Here is an 18,650-nt window from a genome sequence, read left to right as displayed (position 1 = left end):
TTATCCACTTGATACTGAACCATGAAATGAAAACAGGAATGTGACTCACTCTATAACAGCACACCTTTCCCAATGATTCGAGACGCTACGCTCCTCTGCTCTGTGTGTGCTTTGTATTTTAAACTCCAATCTTCTGTCGCTATTTCAACATCACTCTTTTTTTTCTCACATAGGATTTTTTTTTTTTTTTTTTTTGTTTACTGACTCATGCCTTGAAAATCTTTATTTGTGCCTGCTGTGGTGATTTTTGGTCAAAAGACAACACTTGATCTGTGGTTTCCCCTCACACCACACTGAGGCCGAGGGGAGGAGGGCCTGTGGTGTTTTCTTTCCAGTTTGGGAAGACTCAAACTATTTTGAATGGTTGCTGTCAAGACAGTGAGGGGTTCTTGAGGAGATTAGTGGTACTGTGTGTCTGCAGTCTGTGGCTCATTATAACCATTATCCTTAACTTGATTGGATGGTTGACAGAACGGAGAAGGTCTGAAGAAGCAGATATGTTTTCATTGGATCTGTGCTCCAAGTTTGTTTATGGTGTGTGTGCATCAAGAGTTCACATGCATCCTTGTTGTGTTTTAATGGAACTGATACCATCACTATCTGCTGAATGTTAATTAATAATTGACAACAATTAGAGAATTGAACATCTTTTACATTCTTTCATGTTTTTTAGAAATGTATATTGTCAAGTTTTTTTTTCCACACGCACTTAGACATATAATCTGTTGCTCATCTATTCTAATTAACCAACATTTTCTTGTATAATTGTTTGACATTTTGGGAAATACTGCATGCCTATTTGCTTTCTTGCTGAGAGTTAGATGAGAGGATCAATACCACTCTTTTTGTCTGTTAAATATGAAGCTTGAACCAGCAGATAGCTTAGCATTAAGACGAGGAGTGGGAGGAAACTATATAAAATAATGGATGCATTACCATAACGTCAACCACTGGTTTGTGGACTCACATTTTGAAGCCTGGACTTCAGCATTTCAGTTGTCACCATCTTGGTTTTTTTGGAGCCAGAGGCTAGCACTGTGAAGGAACGAGGGGTGGATCTGTCTAAGAAGCTGAGGACTCTACTGGTAGACAGTCTGTCAATTATGCAAAAATAAAAAATTTACTCCCTGTGCATTTATCATGAAGGGGCAAAAAAGCTATAGAGACAAAAAATGTTTTTTGTACCACACTGTTAACATGTTTATTTCTGCTGTAAAGTTGGGCATTTTAACACAAGTCTCTTTGAAGATCAGTTGCCTTCTTGAGCCAGCCTCAAGTGGCCATTCAAAGAACTGCAGTTTTTGCACTTTCATTATGGCTTCATTTTTCAGCCCCAGTAGTTGCTGTCTGGAAGCAACTGGCTTGGCTCTGTCCAAGGGTTAAAAAAATTCCACCAACCAGTACATTTTAAAGGTCCAGTGTGTAAACTCCTCCTGGTTATAATTCAGTGTTCATTTTCAGGAGGTTTTTACCAGGAGCCAAATTATCTGCAGAGGTCTCCTCCTCTTCAAAACATACAGGTAAGTTGATTAGTTGTAAAAAGCAGTTTCACCTTACAAATCAGTGTTTCTCCAACCCTGTTTGGCATGTCAGAGCCTGGCCCCTAGCTTAGCACATGCTACTGTGTGCTCCCCTTTTCTCTCTGATAACTTGACATCCAGATGTTCAGGAGGTTTTTACTGGGAGCCAAATGTTCTGCAGAGGTCTCTTCTTCTCCAAAACAAATGGATTTTTAAACTAGTAAAAACACTGAGTAAAGCAGTTTCTCGTTAAAAAAAATCTGTGTTTTTCTGACACTCTAGCCACAACAGGGCTTTTAACTAAGGTGGCCAATGTGAAAGGGTGTCTTACTCTACAAAACAAATAGACCCGGGGCTTCTAACCATGGTGGTCATTGTGAAAACACAAAACCACAAATGGCCCTATAGAGCCAGTGTTTGGTTTGTCCATTCTGGGATACTGTAGAAACATTGCAGTGCAACATGGCAATCACATTGGATGAGGACCAGCTCCTTATGTAGATAAAAAAAACCAGCTCATTCTAAGGTCATGAAAACACAACATTTCTTGTTTTCAGGTGATTTACCAACGAAAATTTACTTCTTATATGATAAATTCCATTTCTGCCAATGTTCCCCCCTAAATCCTACACACTGGACCTTTAACTTTATAAATTAACACATGTATCAGTTTAGTCGATACAAACAGACAGAAAAAACACAAGTTGTGGTTTTAGGGGGAGTTAGGGGGAATTATATCTTTGCCGGGTGTAGTGTCAGCTATTTTCAACTGCTCCCAGTCTCTCTGCTAAGCTTAGCTAATTGCCTGTTAGCTCAAGCTTCATATTTACTGTACAGACACAAAGTTGTATCATATTTTAGTGTGACACTCATCAAGACAGAAAATAAGCATATTTGCAAACATGTCAAATTATTCTTTTGTCCATGCTTATCTTTGTCTCTCTTGGGTCCTCCACCCTGTCTTATAAGCAGGAAACCTTTCTCCTTCCCACTGTTTCACTGTGCTTTTACAGCCTGCCCACATTGTTTACGTGCACTCCATACACTTACCACCCACTGTGGAAAAAAACACACTCAAGTGGAAATAAAAATACCCTGTCAGGCCTCTGAATAGGACGCAGGTTGAAGCCGTTGCATTTGCATAATCAGTCGATTACCTGGCAGTTAAAATGCTGCTGCTTTTCAGTCTTGCTCAACATCTGCCGGTCTCATGGCTTCTTGCGGTTGTCGGTTGTAAAAGAAAAGTCTCTGCTGACATAGGCGTCAACAACAGCCGCAAACACTTAGCCTGCGTCAATTAGCAGAGCTGTGCATTACCAGACTAAACCACTGTCTCCTGGACTGTGAAAATCAATGGCTGACACTGACACCAGCCTTGAAACACAGCAGTCCATCATCTCAACAGAGCTGCACAATGTCAGTGTGCATGAATGCTTTCCTCGTTTCACTCAGCTCAATACAAGTGTTTAGAGCAGCAATGCAAAGGCTCCCATCCAATGTCTAAGTGCCTGTTTCCATTCATTATTTAAACATAACATATTGCAACATCCATGCTAATCAACCCAACTCACCATATATACATAGATGATGATTTTAGCTATTGTATTTTTATCAATCAACAGAAAAAAATCATAGAAACAAAGAAACAGGACTGATGATAGTTTCTGAGTGCACTCTTAGCTGTCTTTGGTGACATCATTGTGAAGCTATTACTTTTATGAGGTGATAAACGCATGAAACACTGCACTGACAGCACCCCACCTGACAACAACAAAGTCACTGGTTGCTGGAGGCATGGGCGGATTATGAGAGAATGTGCCCCTGTGCACAGAAACCAGAACCAGTGACTTTGTGGTGGCTTTGCATCTCTTTGTGAGCTTTTTGTGTCATTCTGAGGCTCTTCCTCATCAGTACATGTTAATCTGAGTGACAATTTGCAGGTGAAGGCCAGGCAAGGCCCCTGACACTTTGGGCCCCTGAGCCTGTGTCTGGTAGACAGAGGTCCTGGCCAAATCAGATTGGTGACAGTGGACAGGGAGAAACAGTTGCATTCAGTTTAAAGCAGACAAAAGAGGACAACCACACTAAGCACCCTTGACTAATCCACATGTCATGGCTTTCACCCACCCAGAGGGCATCATCACACTCATCCTCCTTACACCAACACCACCTTCTCACCTCCCACCCCCTACCACCACCATCGTCACAGTAATCTGTTAACCCGACCAGCTTATGTTCAGATCTGCCAAAAACACACAAGGGCATCACATCACATCCCCCACCATCCTCCCGTCCTTTATAATCCAGCCCAGTCCAGGTTTTTTTTTTCAGCAGTTCAGTTAGATCACCCAAGGCTGATACTATTTGCCCCCCATTAGAGCAGATCAATCGTATTTCTGCTGAGCTGTAACCAGAGGGGTGGGGGGACATGAATAACACTGGATTTATACACAAACACACACGTGGGATGATGTCAGCTGATTTGAGAGGAGCTGTATTTGAATGGTAAATGTGAGGCTACAGGCAGCAGCTGGTTAGCTTAGCACAAATACTGGAAACAGGGAAACAGCAGCACAATCTGATGTCTTCGTCTGAGAGTCAAGTAAGCTCTGTAACAAAATCTCATGTGAATATATAGTTGATTTGCTTTCTCATAATTTGTCATTACTTTTTCACACCTCTGTGTTATGCTGCTTGACTTGTACCACCCATCCAAACACCATTGCAGACCAATTTCACCACCTCATGACCACATTTCCCGAAAGCACTGCCCCCCCCAGCAGGACAATGCACCATGCCACACATCAACCTGGCCTCCAAATTCCCAATCCCAATCCAATCACGCATCTGTGGGCCAGGCAGCTACGGCTCACCGGTAGAGGGAGTCGTCCAGTAATTGGAAGATTCGATCCCCAGCTCCTCCAATCTGCATGTCGGAGTATCCTTGGGCAAGATACTGAACTCTCAGTTGCTCCCGATGGCGGTTCCATCAGTGTGTGTGAGAGTGTGTGAATGGTTACTGAGTAGCAGGTGGGACCAGGTGTGGTAGCCTCGGCCACCAGTGTGTGACTGTGTGTGAACGGGTGAATGTAGAAGTGTAAAAAGCAATTTGAGTGGTGAGAACACAATAAAGGTGCTGTACAAGTGCAGTCCCTTTATGTACCCCAGAGCTATGTCCCATCGAAGGTGGGGTCTCCTTGGATCAGACTTGGCTCTGTTGAGGCATGGGAACGGGACCTCTGTGGTGTCCGGTGCCAGGGCATTGGCAGCGGATACTTTAAGTCATGTGTTTTGCGAGGTGAGGTACAAATACATAGCAAGGATGCTCAATCAGATTGGGATTTGGGGAATTTGGAGGCCAGGCCTTTAGCTCTTTGTGATGTTCCTTGGGCCATTCCTGAGCAGTTTTTGCAGTGTGGCATGGTGCATTGTTCTGCTGGAGGGGCACTGCCATTGGGACACGTGGATGACATGTCTCATAGTTCCAAGCAGAGCATCACATTGTGATAAGACGATCAATTTTATTGACTTCACCTGTCAGTGGTTTTAATATTGTGGCTGATTGGTGTGCATGTGCTTTAGTTTCCTGACACCAAACTGCTCCTGATGATGGTTTTAAAGTAAAAGCTTGAGACAGAAACATGGCCTATGTCTAACCTTACATTTACAAAGGCTGTTACAAAGGAGATCTCCAAAAGATGAACTGTGTATATACACATAATGTATACGTATTTATATAGTTCATATTCATCCACCTGGCCTTCCCCAGTTCCATCGAACCGCAGACTCTCCCGTCGTCTTTGGAGTTGTTTTTGGGAAATGGCCATTGAGTGCTCTAGTGCTAATGGATCTGTATTGATAAACCTTTGTGGGAGGGCTGAGCCAAGTATTGATTAAAAATCTCCATGAGGTTCATTGAAAGCACTCAGAGTAGTATACATTAAGAGGTCAGGAGAGAAAGGCAGCTGCTGACCAAAAGAGTGCAGGGAGGTTTTAAGTTTATTTGCTTTTTCTCGAGGAAACTGTGATACTGATATGGTGCCAGAGTTTGTCCAAAGGATGAAGAGGTCAACCTGCTCACTCCCATGAACAACATTACTGCGATCTCCCTCTTCCTTATTTGAGAAAGGAATAAACACACAAGCAAAAACATTTAAAATATCTTTAATCATTGGATAAGCTCATATAATTTACATACTGCATTATATAATTCTCCACATTGATGACCACAATCAGTTGAACATTTCCACTTTACAAAGAAAAAAACATTTTTTTCTCACATTGCATAACAAAATAATAAAAATGCATCGTACCGTGGAAATAAAAACCATTCCACTCACTCAAGCAAGATATCGATTGGACTGATCCAGTGAACTGCAGTCGGTCTCTGTGGCTTTTTATTTTTCAGTCCTCTAAGCTTTGTGTTGCCCAAGTTAAGTTTTGGACCCAGTTCAGAGCCCAGTGTGCACTCAGTGGGGTTTATTTCAATTCACTTCCATTTCTTTGAGCTGTTTTGGGATGTGAACAAAAAACACACACACAGAGGGATAAATAAGATTCAAGGAAAGGAAATGCTTAATGGTGCTCTTCAATGAGCTGTCAGGTACCAAGAGATCCACGTCAGTCCTGGGATACATTGTGCTTGTGTGTGTTTGTGTACTTATAAGAGGAAGGAAGAAAACAGCAGGACACCGGGAGTGGAAGCTTCCTTTTTAGCTGCATGCTGTGTGCTACGCTGCTCAGTTTGCTGTTTATCCCTCTATTCTGCCTCCAGGGAGGCACAACCAGTCCGTCTTTTAGCTTCTTAAAAATGGCCAAAATGTGCAGGAAAAGGGCTCTTGACAGCATTTCAGGTGGCTAATAGAAAGAGTGGATGAGCTGTGTGCTAATGCTGAACAGAGCAGTGGGGAGTGTGAGACGATGGAAGCAAGACTGGCATCAGCAATGACTACATGTGCAGGGAATTACTGTGCAGAATCAGATTGTTGTGCTGCAATGACAATGAAAAAAGTAAGTTTAGTTTTACCTTGGATGGCTTGTGATTTCTCAGCAACTCTGTTAATTACTTCCTTTAAAAAATCTATTTTTACAATAGAAAACATTTGTTTAGAGCCCAAATTGGCTCCTTGTTGAGTTGTTATGTGGTAAAAATAGAAGAGTTTAAAGGGAGCGGTTGACAGTGTTGTGAGTCCTTGAGAGGATGACATCACAATTACAGTTTGCACTCAGCACCTGGACAAGAAAGATGTACGTTTGAGCTGTCCATGGCAATGAGAAACCTAATATTTTACTTTATTTCATTATCCATTTAACCAGGAAAGCATCACTGGCATTAAAATATTTTCATTGTGAAGAAAGCTTGTCAAAAAGTTTTCAAAAATAATGAACAAATACTTTACTTACTAATACTAATACAGCAGCCATATTAATTCACATTCCCTCAGTCAGCCTGCATGGCTGATTTCTGGTAGCTAATACATTAAATAGCATTACATTTCTTTGCTGGAGCTTGGCAGATTACAATGAAAATGGGTAACACTTTGGAATGCACCAGTTATAGTGTTTAAGTAAGTGATGGCTATGTCAATGGTTAATAAATAATTTACCAGTCCTTTATAGATCACTTACAATCGTTAATTAGGACAAATTTTGGCTCCCGAGGTTATAAAAAATCTCATTGGATGGCGTTAGTCCTTTTTTGTATTTGGTAATAATGCAGTCAAATATTGGTAATCCATCAATCAATGCTCATGGGTGTCTAACCTTCTAAATCCATTTAGTCCACAGTTGTAAATGTTAATAAGCCATTAAAAGAAGGCTTATAATTGATCAATAAAACATGGATAAACTGCCTTACTAGGAAAGGGTACCTGAAAATGTGATCAGGATTTATCAGAAATCTCCTATGAAGGAGTTAAACATCATTGTAATGGTTATTATTCAGACTCTGACTGTTAAATGCGTCACCAGTCGTCTCATCTGCCCTCATTCAAACAATACTGCCTATTGCCACTAGCTCCGCAGTGAACATTGTTTTATGTGGCAGCTAGAGCTGAAGCCTGCTTGCTCTCATTGTCATGGCAACCGTGTGGATGTCCACTCGTCTATGTAATCACGCTGTTTGTCTTGTTGCCCAGAATAGCTGGAGGGTGCCTGGCACCTAAAGCCAAGGCAAACACACCACGCACTGGGCATCTGATAAATCCTGGACATCATAAAAGAATAGACCGGTAAGATTTGAGGGAGCGAGCCTGCCAGGCTGTGTTTACCTCCATAACCTCTAAAAAAATGCTGGAAAGCTTTGACTGAAAGGTATTTTCCACCAGCTTGCCAGTTAGTAACACTTCCATTCTCGTCCATGCACAAAGCAGTTATTATCCTTCTTTCAAAAACAATCAGGGCACAAGCGATTTGTCCTGGCATCTAGACTGTCATCACTCATTAAATCTCTGCCAATGAGCAGTTTTAAACATTTTCTAATTTTAAACTGGATCCACTGAAACAACATCTTGTGCTACAGTGTACCTTCAGAGACACACACTACAGCTTAATGTAATGTGTTTTACAGGTTTGTTCCCAGCACTAAAATGTAGTTGTTGTTTTTTTCCATATGGCTTGGCAAATTTGGAAAGAAAACCACAAACTAGCGGAGCAGACAGTCTCTCTGGCATGCAACGTTGCTTTACAGCCAACACATATGTTAAAAAGGGAAGGAGGTTTCAAATGACTTCATGTCTGTGGCTGGATGATATACCATGGTTGAAATACTTATCCAGCGATGGATAGGGGCTCTTCTTTTTGTTTTCAGAGAGATTTAGAGGGAAAGAAAAGGATTTTTTAAAATGTTCCAACTCGTCCAAGAGTTCAAGGTCCAGTTTGAGCACAGTTTTCCTTCCCTGTCTCCAGGACCAGCCTACAGTTGCTGTTTCTGTGGTGCCGGCTTTATGGTGCTGTCTCAAAGCGAGAGGGCATTGTGTGTGCATGATGTGTGTGTTGGCACAGACGGAGCATTTCCATCGAACCAGTGTGGTGGTGGTGGTGGTGGAAAGTAGGGTGAAAAGAAAGGCAGGAGGAGGAGGAAGGAAACACTTCAGTGGCTCAAACAAATGGAGATGCGGAGTATAACATCTTACTGTAGCTGCCTTTAAATATTTCTTTGCACTAAGACCTGGCAGAAGATCAAAGATGGACTGGCTGTAGTTGACTCCAAGTCGACACAGTATAACAACGAGTTGTGTGTTATATATTAATGCAAGCAGTTGACTCTTAACATGGAGGGAAAGAGCCAGATTCAAGCGACAATTGACCGTTCGCCAAACCCTTCTATACACTAGGCACAACAGGCCTGTCAAGTTTCAGATTTCTTCAGATGTTGACGTCTAATAGTGTAAGGGGTGGATTAAAGAGTGTGCTTCATCCATTCCCACTTTAAGGTAAACTCAATCATTAGCATGTCATCTGACAGAGACAGATGTCATTTCAGACAGCAAAATTAGCAGCTGTTGGCTAAAAATGAGAAGCGTCCTGTGTACCTCTGTCTGAAATCAAAGACCCATTTGTCTCAAAACTGACTTACAATTTATTGTTGTGAATCTGCAACATGAACGTTATTAACTGCATAAATGCTAGAAGAAAAAGCTTGACGGGCATACATAGGGACATAAACTAAAGGGAACGGAGCTTAGCGGACGGTCTATTGGGTTGGTTCAAAAAATGTTTTACATATCTTTCTTTAAATACATAAAATGTATAAAATAGTAGGCCCAGAACAGGATGGACTAGGGCTGTGTATCAAACCGAATAGACCGATTCAAGGCGTCTTTTGGTTGCTAGGAAACGACATTGCGGTTCCACTTAGGCTTTCAGTCCAGCCACTACAGCATGAAAACAGCATGTGAAACGCTGAACCATAGTCTTCTGCAACTGAAATACACACCGTGGGAAATGGCGTGATTAGTTTTAGGACCTTGCTGCTTAATGACTGGTTATTTTCAGCTCGACAAGGTACCATCTTAATGTCACAAATAAAAGTCCATTGCTTCTCTAAAGAAATAAACCAGCGCAAAGCGTCAGATGACGATCTTGACCCCACTGGGAAACTCCAGAGTCTGTACCGCTCATTTCATGACCAGTAAGTTTCGCAATATTTTGTAAAATAAAAACAACAAGACAGAAACTCAGCAAACACAAATACAAATGCTCATCTTTCCCTCTGTAGACTGTTGACAAATGAGCATTAGCTTATTCAAGCTAACAACAGCTATGAATTAAATGAAATAAACATTTCTGTGTCTTGTCATTTTCATACTCCACAGCATTGCGAAACTTACTGATAATGAAATCAGTGCTACAGATCCTGGATTTTCTCGATGGTGTCCACTTCTTTCGTCTGACCGCTGCAACCTACACTGTGTGCTGGTTTGTTTCTTTAGGGAAGACATGGACGATGTAGTTTCCTACAACCTAGTCTCACTCTGAATTCGTAGAAATCCAGCGCTCAGGCAGTGACTTGCAGCGTCAGACACTGACAAAATAAGCTGTTCTTTAACGTTGGCGTCGGGGGGGGGGATGCGGCAGGACAAGAATGAACGTTAAGACAATGAAGGTCCAAGTAGGGCAGGCGGGTGGTGGATTGGTCCAACAAACACCAACTTTCACCCAAGAGAGTGGTGTTCGCGTCCCGCAAGATTATGAAGCCAGACCCAGTTCTTTTTTTCCTAAATCTAACCACGTGCTTTTGTTGCCCAAACCCAACCATGTGTGAGTTGTTGGGACAGAACGTCAACAACCAATGCACCTAGGATATGTTTCACATCGTATCAGGGATTGGAAGGTCCTTAACCAAATGTCATTATGTGATGAGGTCATAGTGAGAATGTGTTGTTTCCCAGCAACTGAAAGACGTCTTGAAACGGTCTATACTCCTTCCTTGGTACTGACTATGGTATATAATCAGCATTAGAATTGAAGAGTTTCAAACAATTCCCAGCACTAAAAGGAACGATTTGAGATGGTATCTAAGGTAGGAAAGAGGGTAAGTCAGACCTTCTACAATTTTTTTTTTGTCAAGGTGTAGGCTACTGTAGCATTAAAAAGTTATGTACTGATTATGTAATATGTTCTCCTCCGTCTATCAAACGTGTCGCACTGCCCCTGCAGCATTAACATGACAAACTGCAGACTGGTAGGAGATGTAGTGACGCCGTGATGAATGAGCTGAAAACGCTTGAAATCCTTTGGGACTCGTCTATTCTTATCCGGACCTGACAGGCCAGCTGTGCTCAGGCAGGCAGTCAGCATCTGTCTCACACACACACATAAACACACACACATCCTCTCCCTGTCAGTAGTTTTGGAAACTCCTGAAGAACAGACAATAATATTAGACTTGCTGAGAAGAGGCTGCTTATGTAAGCCACTAGAAAATCTTCAAGAAATATTGCTTTTCGTCTCTGATTATTTTAGGTCCTCCACGCATTTCTAATATTTCACCAATAAAGCTCTCAGCACAGGGCATGCAATATCCACCCAGCCAACGTTAACACATTTGCCAGTCAACACTCACATGGCGAGCGCACACAGACTGTTGGTCTAGCCATTTGTACACGCAAGCAAGAGGCCAGGAGGAGGCAAAAATAATAAACATAGAATGAGTTGAAAAACTCAGATTATCATAACAGCAGTGCAGTCATCTCAGGAGGGGAAAGTACAGGCATATGTAGTTAAGGTTTACACCAATCAGGCACAACATCTGCTTAGAAAAAACCTACACAGGTTACCATAACGGTTAAAATAAAAAAAAATATTCAGCCATATTCAGTATTTGTCTACAACCAGTCACGACTAGTACCTGATGCACAGAGTAGCTGTATTGCGATTCAGTGAATATACAATATTGCAGATGGTGAATTAAGCACTGAAGGTATTTAGCTCTACAAAGACACAAATGGATACAGTATTTCTCAGTGAGGGAAACTTTTACTAACCTCAGTGCTGATACTTTAATATCTTCTACTTTTTGTTCAAGCAGCTACAAGTTTGGGGAGAAACACGCTCACAGATTTTATCAAAAGGTGTTTAATACGTATGTTTTGTTAATACTTTATCAAGTAATACTGTCTATAACCATCAAGTGCTTGGTTTTATACCATCAGAGACAAAGGGTTTGTACCATAAATTTAATTTGTGACTCAGTAGAAGGGGAAAACTTTGGTCTTCCACTAACTCCAATGCAGCACAATCGACTCTATCACTGCTGCTAGCAGTGGAGTTGTTCCACCACAGAACATATCAAATTATATTTTAATTATAGATCAAGTTTAAACTCAAATCTTCTCATTTACATTGGTTGATATCAAGCAGTCTGAAATTGTGTCTCAGCTCTCCGGCAGATTGTTTCACTGTGCTTTAGGAAACAAAACAAAAAAAAGAAAAGAAAAGAAATCAGGGAATGCAAAGACCCTGAGAAAAACCATGACACAGGATTTCAAAACTGGTTTTCCTAAGTTTGTGTGAGGCAGCCCAGTTTGGCTAAATGTGGTCAAATCCTGAAATGTGTTTCCACCGTAATACTGACATCAATGTTTAATAGAAAGTTAGTGCAGTCACAGGAGGGAACAACAGGACAATAATTCTTTGTCTTTCAAACCCAGTGTCTTTCGACAAGGAAAGCCTCGCTATATGCATTTCACAACAGCAGTTCACTCCTCTTCTTCGATCTGTCAGTGATCTGGTCTTTGATGTCACAGAGGGAGTGTTCAATAGTGGCTTTAGTCCTCTCTGTTATTATCCTTCTTACAAAAACGTCACATCTTCTTGCGACTGCACCCACCGCCAGTGCGCGTCATACTCCAGATGCATTTTGCCGTTCATTTTGCAGGTATCCAACTCAATCTTTCCGTTTTTGTAAGGTTTGAGTTTGGGGCTCTGGCTGGTTCCCAGTTTCTCGTTGAGGCTGGAGCGGGTTGGGCTGCCTGTTTGTGTGACTGGTTTCTCCAGGATACCATTAGCCTTGACGGTATTGTCCTTAGAAACTGGGCTTCCTTTACCTGTCTCTGCAACCTTGGTCCAGACCGGAGCATCTTGTTTAGGGCTTTCAGACTGGGCTTGCGGAAAGCTGACAGGAGCAGCTGGTTTCCCAGTCCCAGTCATAGCACTGGTAACCCCAGTCCCTGGTCCACTTTTCACCTCCATCCCATTTCCAACCCCATTGCCATTTTCATTTGGCCCAGCCCGATTCCCACTTCCAGTCCCAGTACCAGACCTCACACCTACCCCAGCTGCTGTTACCGTGGCCCCAGGGCCTCCCCCTGTCCGGCCCCCAGCAGTAGCCTCTGACACCAGCGGTGTGGTGGAGCAAATAACCGACTCCGAGCTTGAGGGGCAATACTCATCCATGTCATCCGCCAGGGTGTCCAAGTAGCTGCCGATGGAGATGTTGTCCAGCTTGTCGTTGGGGTCCTGCAGGCTGCTCCAGGAGCCTCTCCAGGAGGTGTCGGGGCCCTCGCCCAGGCTGTACTGGCTGCTGGTTAGGCTGCTGCAGCGGCTTGTCAGCGTGCTGCGCTCCTCCAGCAGCCATTTCACTGCCTCGATGCCTTCATGGACCGCCAACAGCTGCTGCAAGATCTTTACATCCACCGAGCGCAAGTGAGCCTGCGGAGAAATAAAAAAAGGAGATAGGGATGAAATTACAAAGTTTATGACTATTTTCATTACGTTCATGTTTTATGTCTGCAATGGGGAAAAAGTTATATATGAGAACCAGACAAACTATGAACCTGGGAAACCACAAGGACTCTGCAGATATTTACTTTAAGCATTCAGCTTTGGCTCCACAGGCGAGTGCAAACACCATTATAATGCTATTAAACCTTTGCAGGTTACCATAGTTGGAAGTAAAGTATAACAGAAGCTGGCAGGCCCAGTATAGGCAGCAACCAATGTGGAAACAAATAAGGTAAAGGTAGAGGGAGATGTAAAGGAAAACAGAGAGAGAGATGAACGGATGAAGGAGAGGAGAGACAGTTTGGAGAAGCCGACTGTGCTGTGAGAGGTGGATTAGGCTGTTTAAAAGTGTTAACAGGGAAGATTGACTAAAACTTATCCTGCACATGAAACTGTTGAGAGATGGAAATGTGATGCAGTGGAAAATAGCCTATGACACACTTGTAATTAAGTTTAAAAAAACTTTAAAAAAGACTCTAAAATACCTATAAATGCTTCAAAAATACTCAGATGTTGATTTGGTCATGATGTCACCTGGTATCATAAATAAAGAAATGATTAATCAGAAATAACAGCCACTGGTGTCTTCTAATGTGATGTGTGTGTGGGAGGTTGAAAAAACTAAACGATGAATAAGAGGAAAAAGACGGCTGTGGTCATGGAAAATTCCTCCCTAGAATACATTAGCAGAGGTCTGCGGTGAAGTGCGGGGCCAAGAGGTGATATATGGCACCGACATTCAAAGCTATCCACCCCTCTCTGCAGATAACCAGTCTCTCGCACAGCTTAAGCCTTTAGTCTGTCAGGATCTCAGTTTTCTCCACGTAATAATTTTTTTTCTGTATTACTTTTCCTGTGTCTCACTGTGGCCCCACAGAGTGTCTTTTTTTCTCAAGGCTGCTGTGGCACTGTTTACTGGAGTCATATTGTGAAATAAATACATTTATAAACAGTGGATATTACCAGACTAAATTTGTAAGAGTCCTGCATTTAAAATGTTAGATTAGTAAATCACACATATATATTATTAGAATATTATTGTTGATGCATTTTGTTGGGTACTCTAACCTAAAAAAAGGCATATTATTTTATAAGCTTGTTATATGTTTTGTTATAAAATCTTAATTTGTAAGGTACTAAAGCTGACACACAAACATAGGAGAATAAAAAGTACAATATTTCCCTCTTAAATGTAGTGGAACGGAGGTATAAAATGGCATGAAATGAAAATAAGAGTACCTTAAATATATCTTTAAACAGTTGAGTAAATGTGTAAATGTAAATGTACACCACTGTGATTTACAAAACGTATACAAAATACGCAGTGTTATAATGCAACACTAGGTGATATATTCTGTATATAACAGCAGACCCAGTCATAACAATCACAGTCAGACAAAATACACATACATAACTACACATAAAAACATAACTTTACATGGTTCTTACAGACTGTGTGAGGGGTAATTTCACAGCAAAACTCACATAGATGTAGTCAAAAACTGCAGTTTTTGTTAAGGGAAATTGATCTTTGACCTTTGGAGTCTTTGTATACCTATCTTTTTTCCTATATAGGCTCCTTATGACCCTTGAGGTTATATCAATAAAACAGTGGAGTGGAACGTATTGATTCCTTCAACCTGCCAAGCTATTTTCTGTTGGTCCTGCATAATGTTTGCATCGATGGGTACACCTATTTTTTATGTCAAAACAAAAACAAAAAGCACTCTCCATCTCAGTGTCTTTAAGAGCCTGAGATTCTTCAGTCTACAAAGAAACAACTATGTATGTTCAGAAAATAATCTTCCCCTCATCTCTCTCTGTATCTGTGGTTAAATACTATAGATGGGTGATTTAGATCAGTGGATTCCAAACTGTGGAAACCATTGAGGATACTGGATACTTTGACCTCTCTAGGCCTTTAAAAATTCATCAAATGATACAAACAGAGAAGGAAAAATCCCCCTTTGGTTGCCCACTGCTCACAATTTACGTCCACTTTTAGGCTATAATCCTTGAGTGGTCACAAGCAGCTTCATTTCAAGGAGTTGAAAGTCACAAAGGTTGGTAACCATCGGTTTAGATGATACTGCATCCCCGTGTTGAATATGGTCGGGTTGGCTCCTATCACTTACAGCCCATTATGTTAACCATGCCCATGTAATATGGGCCTACACCATCAGCTAAACACTGTTACTTAGTCTGATTGCCTTGAAACCTTTGAATGGGTTGTTTATGTCACTTGTGAGGACACTGACTTACCAAACCTAAACCATAACCAGTACATGCATAACCCCAACCCTTACCCAAACTTTAACCAAAGCATAACTTTAATTTGAACCAAAAACCAAGTCTTAATCCAGAAATAAAGTACATGGTTGAGCTTGTGGGGACTGGGTGTTTGTCCTTAGATGAGAGAGGAGTCCCCATAAGGCTGAAAAACCAACTTTTTCAGGCTACACTTTGACACATGCTAGCATTTACTTTTATCTCACTGGAGCTCTCCGAACAAGCTTAAGCTGTGTTTTGGGAAGGATTGCACTTTCAACTGGCTTGTTTGGACCATAGACTATAAAATAATGGACATAGCCACTGTGTCGTCGCCCATTGGTTTGTAGACTCCCCTTTTAAAGCCTCAAGATTGGCATTTCGGCCATCGCCATCTCGGATTTTCGGGGCGAGAAGTGACCCTATTTTGATGAGTGGCTAGAGCTATGGAGGAGCAAGGGGTGGATCTGACTGATAAGCTAAGGACACAATCGGCAGACACTCTCTAACTCTAACCCGTCATGCCCTTAATTATGCATAACTTTAAGCCTTAATAAAATGTAAATGGTTAAGTTCTAAAAAATATCACCCAAATACAGTTGTCAAGAAGGGGAAAATTAGCCTTAGAGACCAAAACCATTTTGTACATGTTTATTTCTGCAGTAAAGTTGGGCATTTTAACATAAGTGTCTATGGGGATTGACTGGCTTCATGAGCCAGCCTCAAGTGGCCATTCAAGGAACTGCAGTTTTGGGCACTTTTGCTTTGGCTTCATTTTGTAGCCCTGGAGGTTTCCGTTTGGTTTTGACAAATGCATCTGCCAAATGAATGCAATGTAACAATGTGACTGTTCACAAAACAGGTATGCACACATAATCTAACATGCTGAACAGACAGCTGGAGCAGCTGAGATGAAGCAGAATGTAAAGAAATGAGCTGTGTGGTCAGTGTGGTGCAGATCTGCTGATGCCAGGCCACACTGTGGGCCAAATCACAACTGGCAGACACAGATCTGACAACAGGAGATGAAGGACAAAAGAATAAAGAGAGTGAGATAAAAGGGAGAAATGGAATAGAGGATCAATATATAGATATCTCTATCTGCTTATTCATCCCATCCCTCCATCTCTACTGTACATGCACACACACATAAAAGCACACATTGCAGGGAGGAGCTGCCAGACAAAGATCAACAACCACAGCTTTCTGTCTGCGTGTGTGTGTGTGGCTGTAAACCAGCTGGCGTCCCGGGTCACAGTCAGACATTTGGGGTGGGGTTCAGGTTTGAGGTTTGAGGGTTTTTTTAAGCTGGCAGAGACTGAGTGCCTAATGAGGGTGGCAGTAAAAGTAGCTCCATGCCTGTCAGCGCTGAGGTGGCACAATGCTAACAAAGCTGAGCGCTCCACCGGCCACTCTGCTCATTCTGCTGCTGAGCTGTCTGACACTATAGATCCACTAAATTCATGCTTTCTCTCACACTTGAGAAGGGTACTGTTTGCGGTGGAAACGCTAAGGTCTAGGTACAATGTCTGAAGGGTTACTTCTGGTTTCAAAGGTACTGTACCGAAAGTGTTTGGTGGAAAAAGGGCTTAAAGGAAAAATGCCAAACACTCCCTGGCATCATGACGACTTTCTTTAGAAATTGTGATGAGCAATTTTCATAGTTTTGTTACATATTTTGATTTCATTTCATCATTTAATGAACTAATAATGAAATAATTAGTAGTCGCTGTCCTGAATACAGATTTTCTTCCTCAAAAAGATATCCTGGTGTATCAAAGTACACATTTAATCTTAGTCTTTCAATCTTATCACAGTTCCTGAGAAAGAACATTTTCAGTAGATAAATATGGGATAAAAGCAGAAAATAATGTACTGACAGGGGATAACAAGCAGAACTGTAATAGCAATGCTTTCTTTCATTTTTAAAATCATCAACCTAGATATCAACACTGTAAAACACAAAGACGATATTACATTGTGTTATGTTATTATGTCCTTTATGCAAATTGTGTTTCATAGTTTTTTAATTAAAGATGCTTTCATGTCTATCCTTGTACCAACAGTGGAATCCATCCAGTTTACATACACGCCAAGTGTGTCTTACACTGTGTGTGTTGCTGCTGTTCCAGCAGGAAACGCTTTTATCTTTTCATTATTTCCAGATAGATTACAGCCATTAATTATACAATGAAGTAATGCCAACTCATTATAGAGAGAACCCATGAAAAAGGTCAAACTGGGGCCAAAAGGTTTTTAATGTGAAACCAGTCAGGATTAGAGCAGAGAGTGGATGTCCTGGACTTTTGCAGCATTGAGGACTGAAAACACACATTAATCATCTTTTCTCATTTTTGTGCCATCAGTACACAGCCAAGCAGATTTCAGTTCTTCAGCTCAGGCATGAGGCCAAGCACCTCCCGGCTGATCCATAGGATTCTGGAGAGCTCATTTTTCTGCCTCTTATATCTGATACAGTGTGTGCACTGCAAATAGTATTCAGCTAAGTATCATTTGTAGTTCAAAATAAATCTGCTGATTGAGTGAGATTTCACTTGTTTCAGGGTTTTTCTTAGATCTAATGACATTTTATTTACAGTAGCAGAGGAATCTGCTTTATTCTGACCTGTTTTCATGACACCTATTTCTACTAAAAACACAATACGGATAAATATAGTACCATCACATTTCATTCATTATAAGATAAACTAGTCCATGCCCATTGGTAGCTTTGTCACCTTCTACCTATGCCAATCCTCAATGCCTATGTGCAGTTTCACACAGATTGACCACGTCAGTGAGTAGAAAAACGTGGGACAGACAGAATGACTGACTGACAGAATGACACACTGACAGTTTCCGTGATTATCTACAGCATACCATACCATGACTTAGTCATACCAAAAATTAGAAGAAAACAAAACATTCGGCTAGCCCTGCGATAGTCTGGCGACCTGTCCAGGGTGTACCCTGCCTCTCGTCCGATGTCAGCTGGGATAGGCTCCAGCCCCCCCGCGACCCTCAAGAGGATGAAGCGGTTAGAAGATGAATGAATGAATGAAACCACTGGGCCACAGGGGGAGCCACAGCGATCTGTTGCATTTTAGCCATTTTTAAGCATTTTTCTGTTGTTACAGT

General features: G+C 41.6%; 1 protein-coding gene across 1 annotated transcript in view; it reads right to left on the bottom strand.

The window, feature by feature from the left end:
- Positions 1-5,687: 5,687 nt before the first annotated feature.
- The window catches only part of lurap1 (leucine rich adaptor protein 1), a 24,087-nt gene continuing 11,124 nt past the window's right edge, over positions 5,688-18,650 (bottom strand). The window contains exon 2 of the mRNA XM_050055968.1: positions 5,688-13,172. Within this exon, the coding sequence (XP_049911925.1) occupies positions 12,315-13,172 (858 nt within the window). The 3' untranslated portion in view covers positions 5,688-12,314. The remainder of the gene's footprint in view (positions 13,173-18,650) is intronic.

Source organism: Epinephelus moara, chromosome 10 (assembly GCF_006386435.1).
Source record: "Epinephelus moara isolate mb chromosome 10, YSFRI_EMoa_1.0, whole genome shotgun sequence".
Taxonomy (NCBI): domain Eukaryota; kingdom Metazoa; phylum Chordata; class Actinopteri; order Perciformes; family Serranidae; genus Epinephelus; species Epinephelus moara.
The sequence above is the reverse complement of the archived record's forward strand: the minus strand, read 5'-3'. Positions and strand labels throughout refer to the sequence as shown.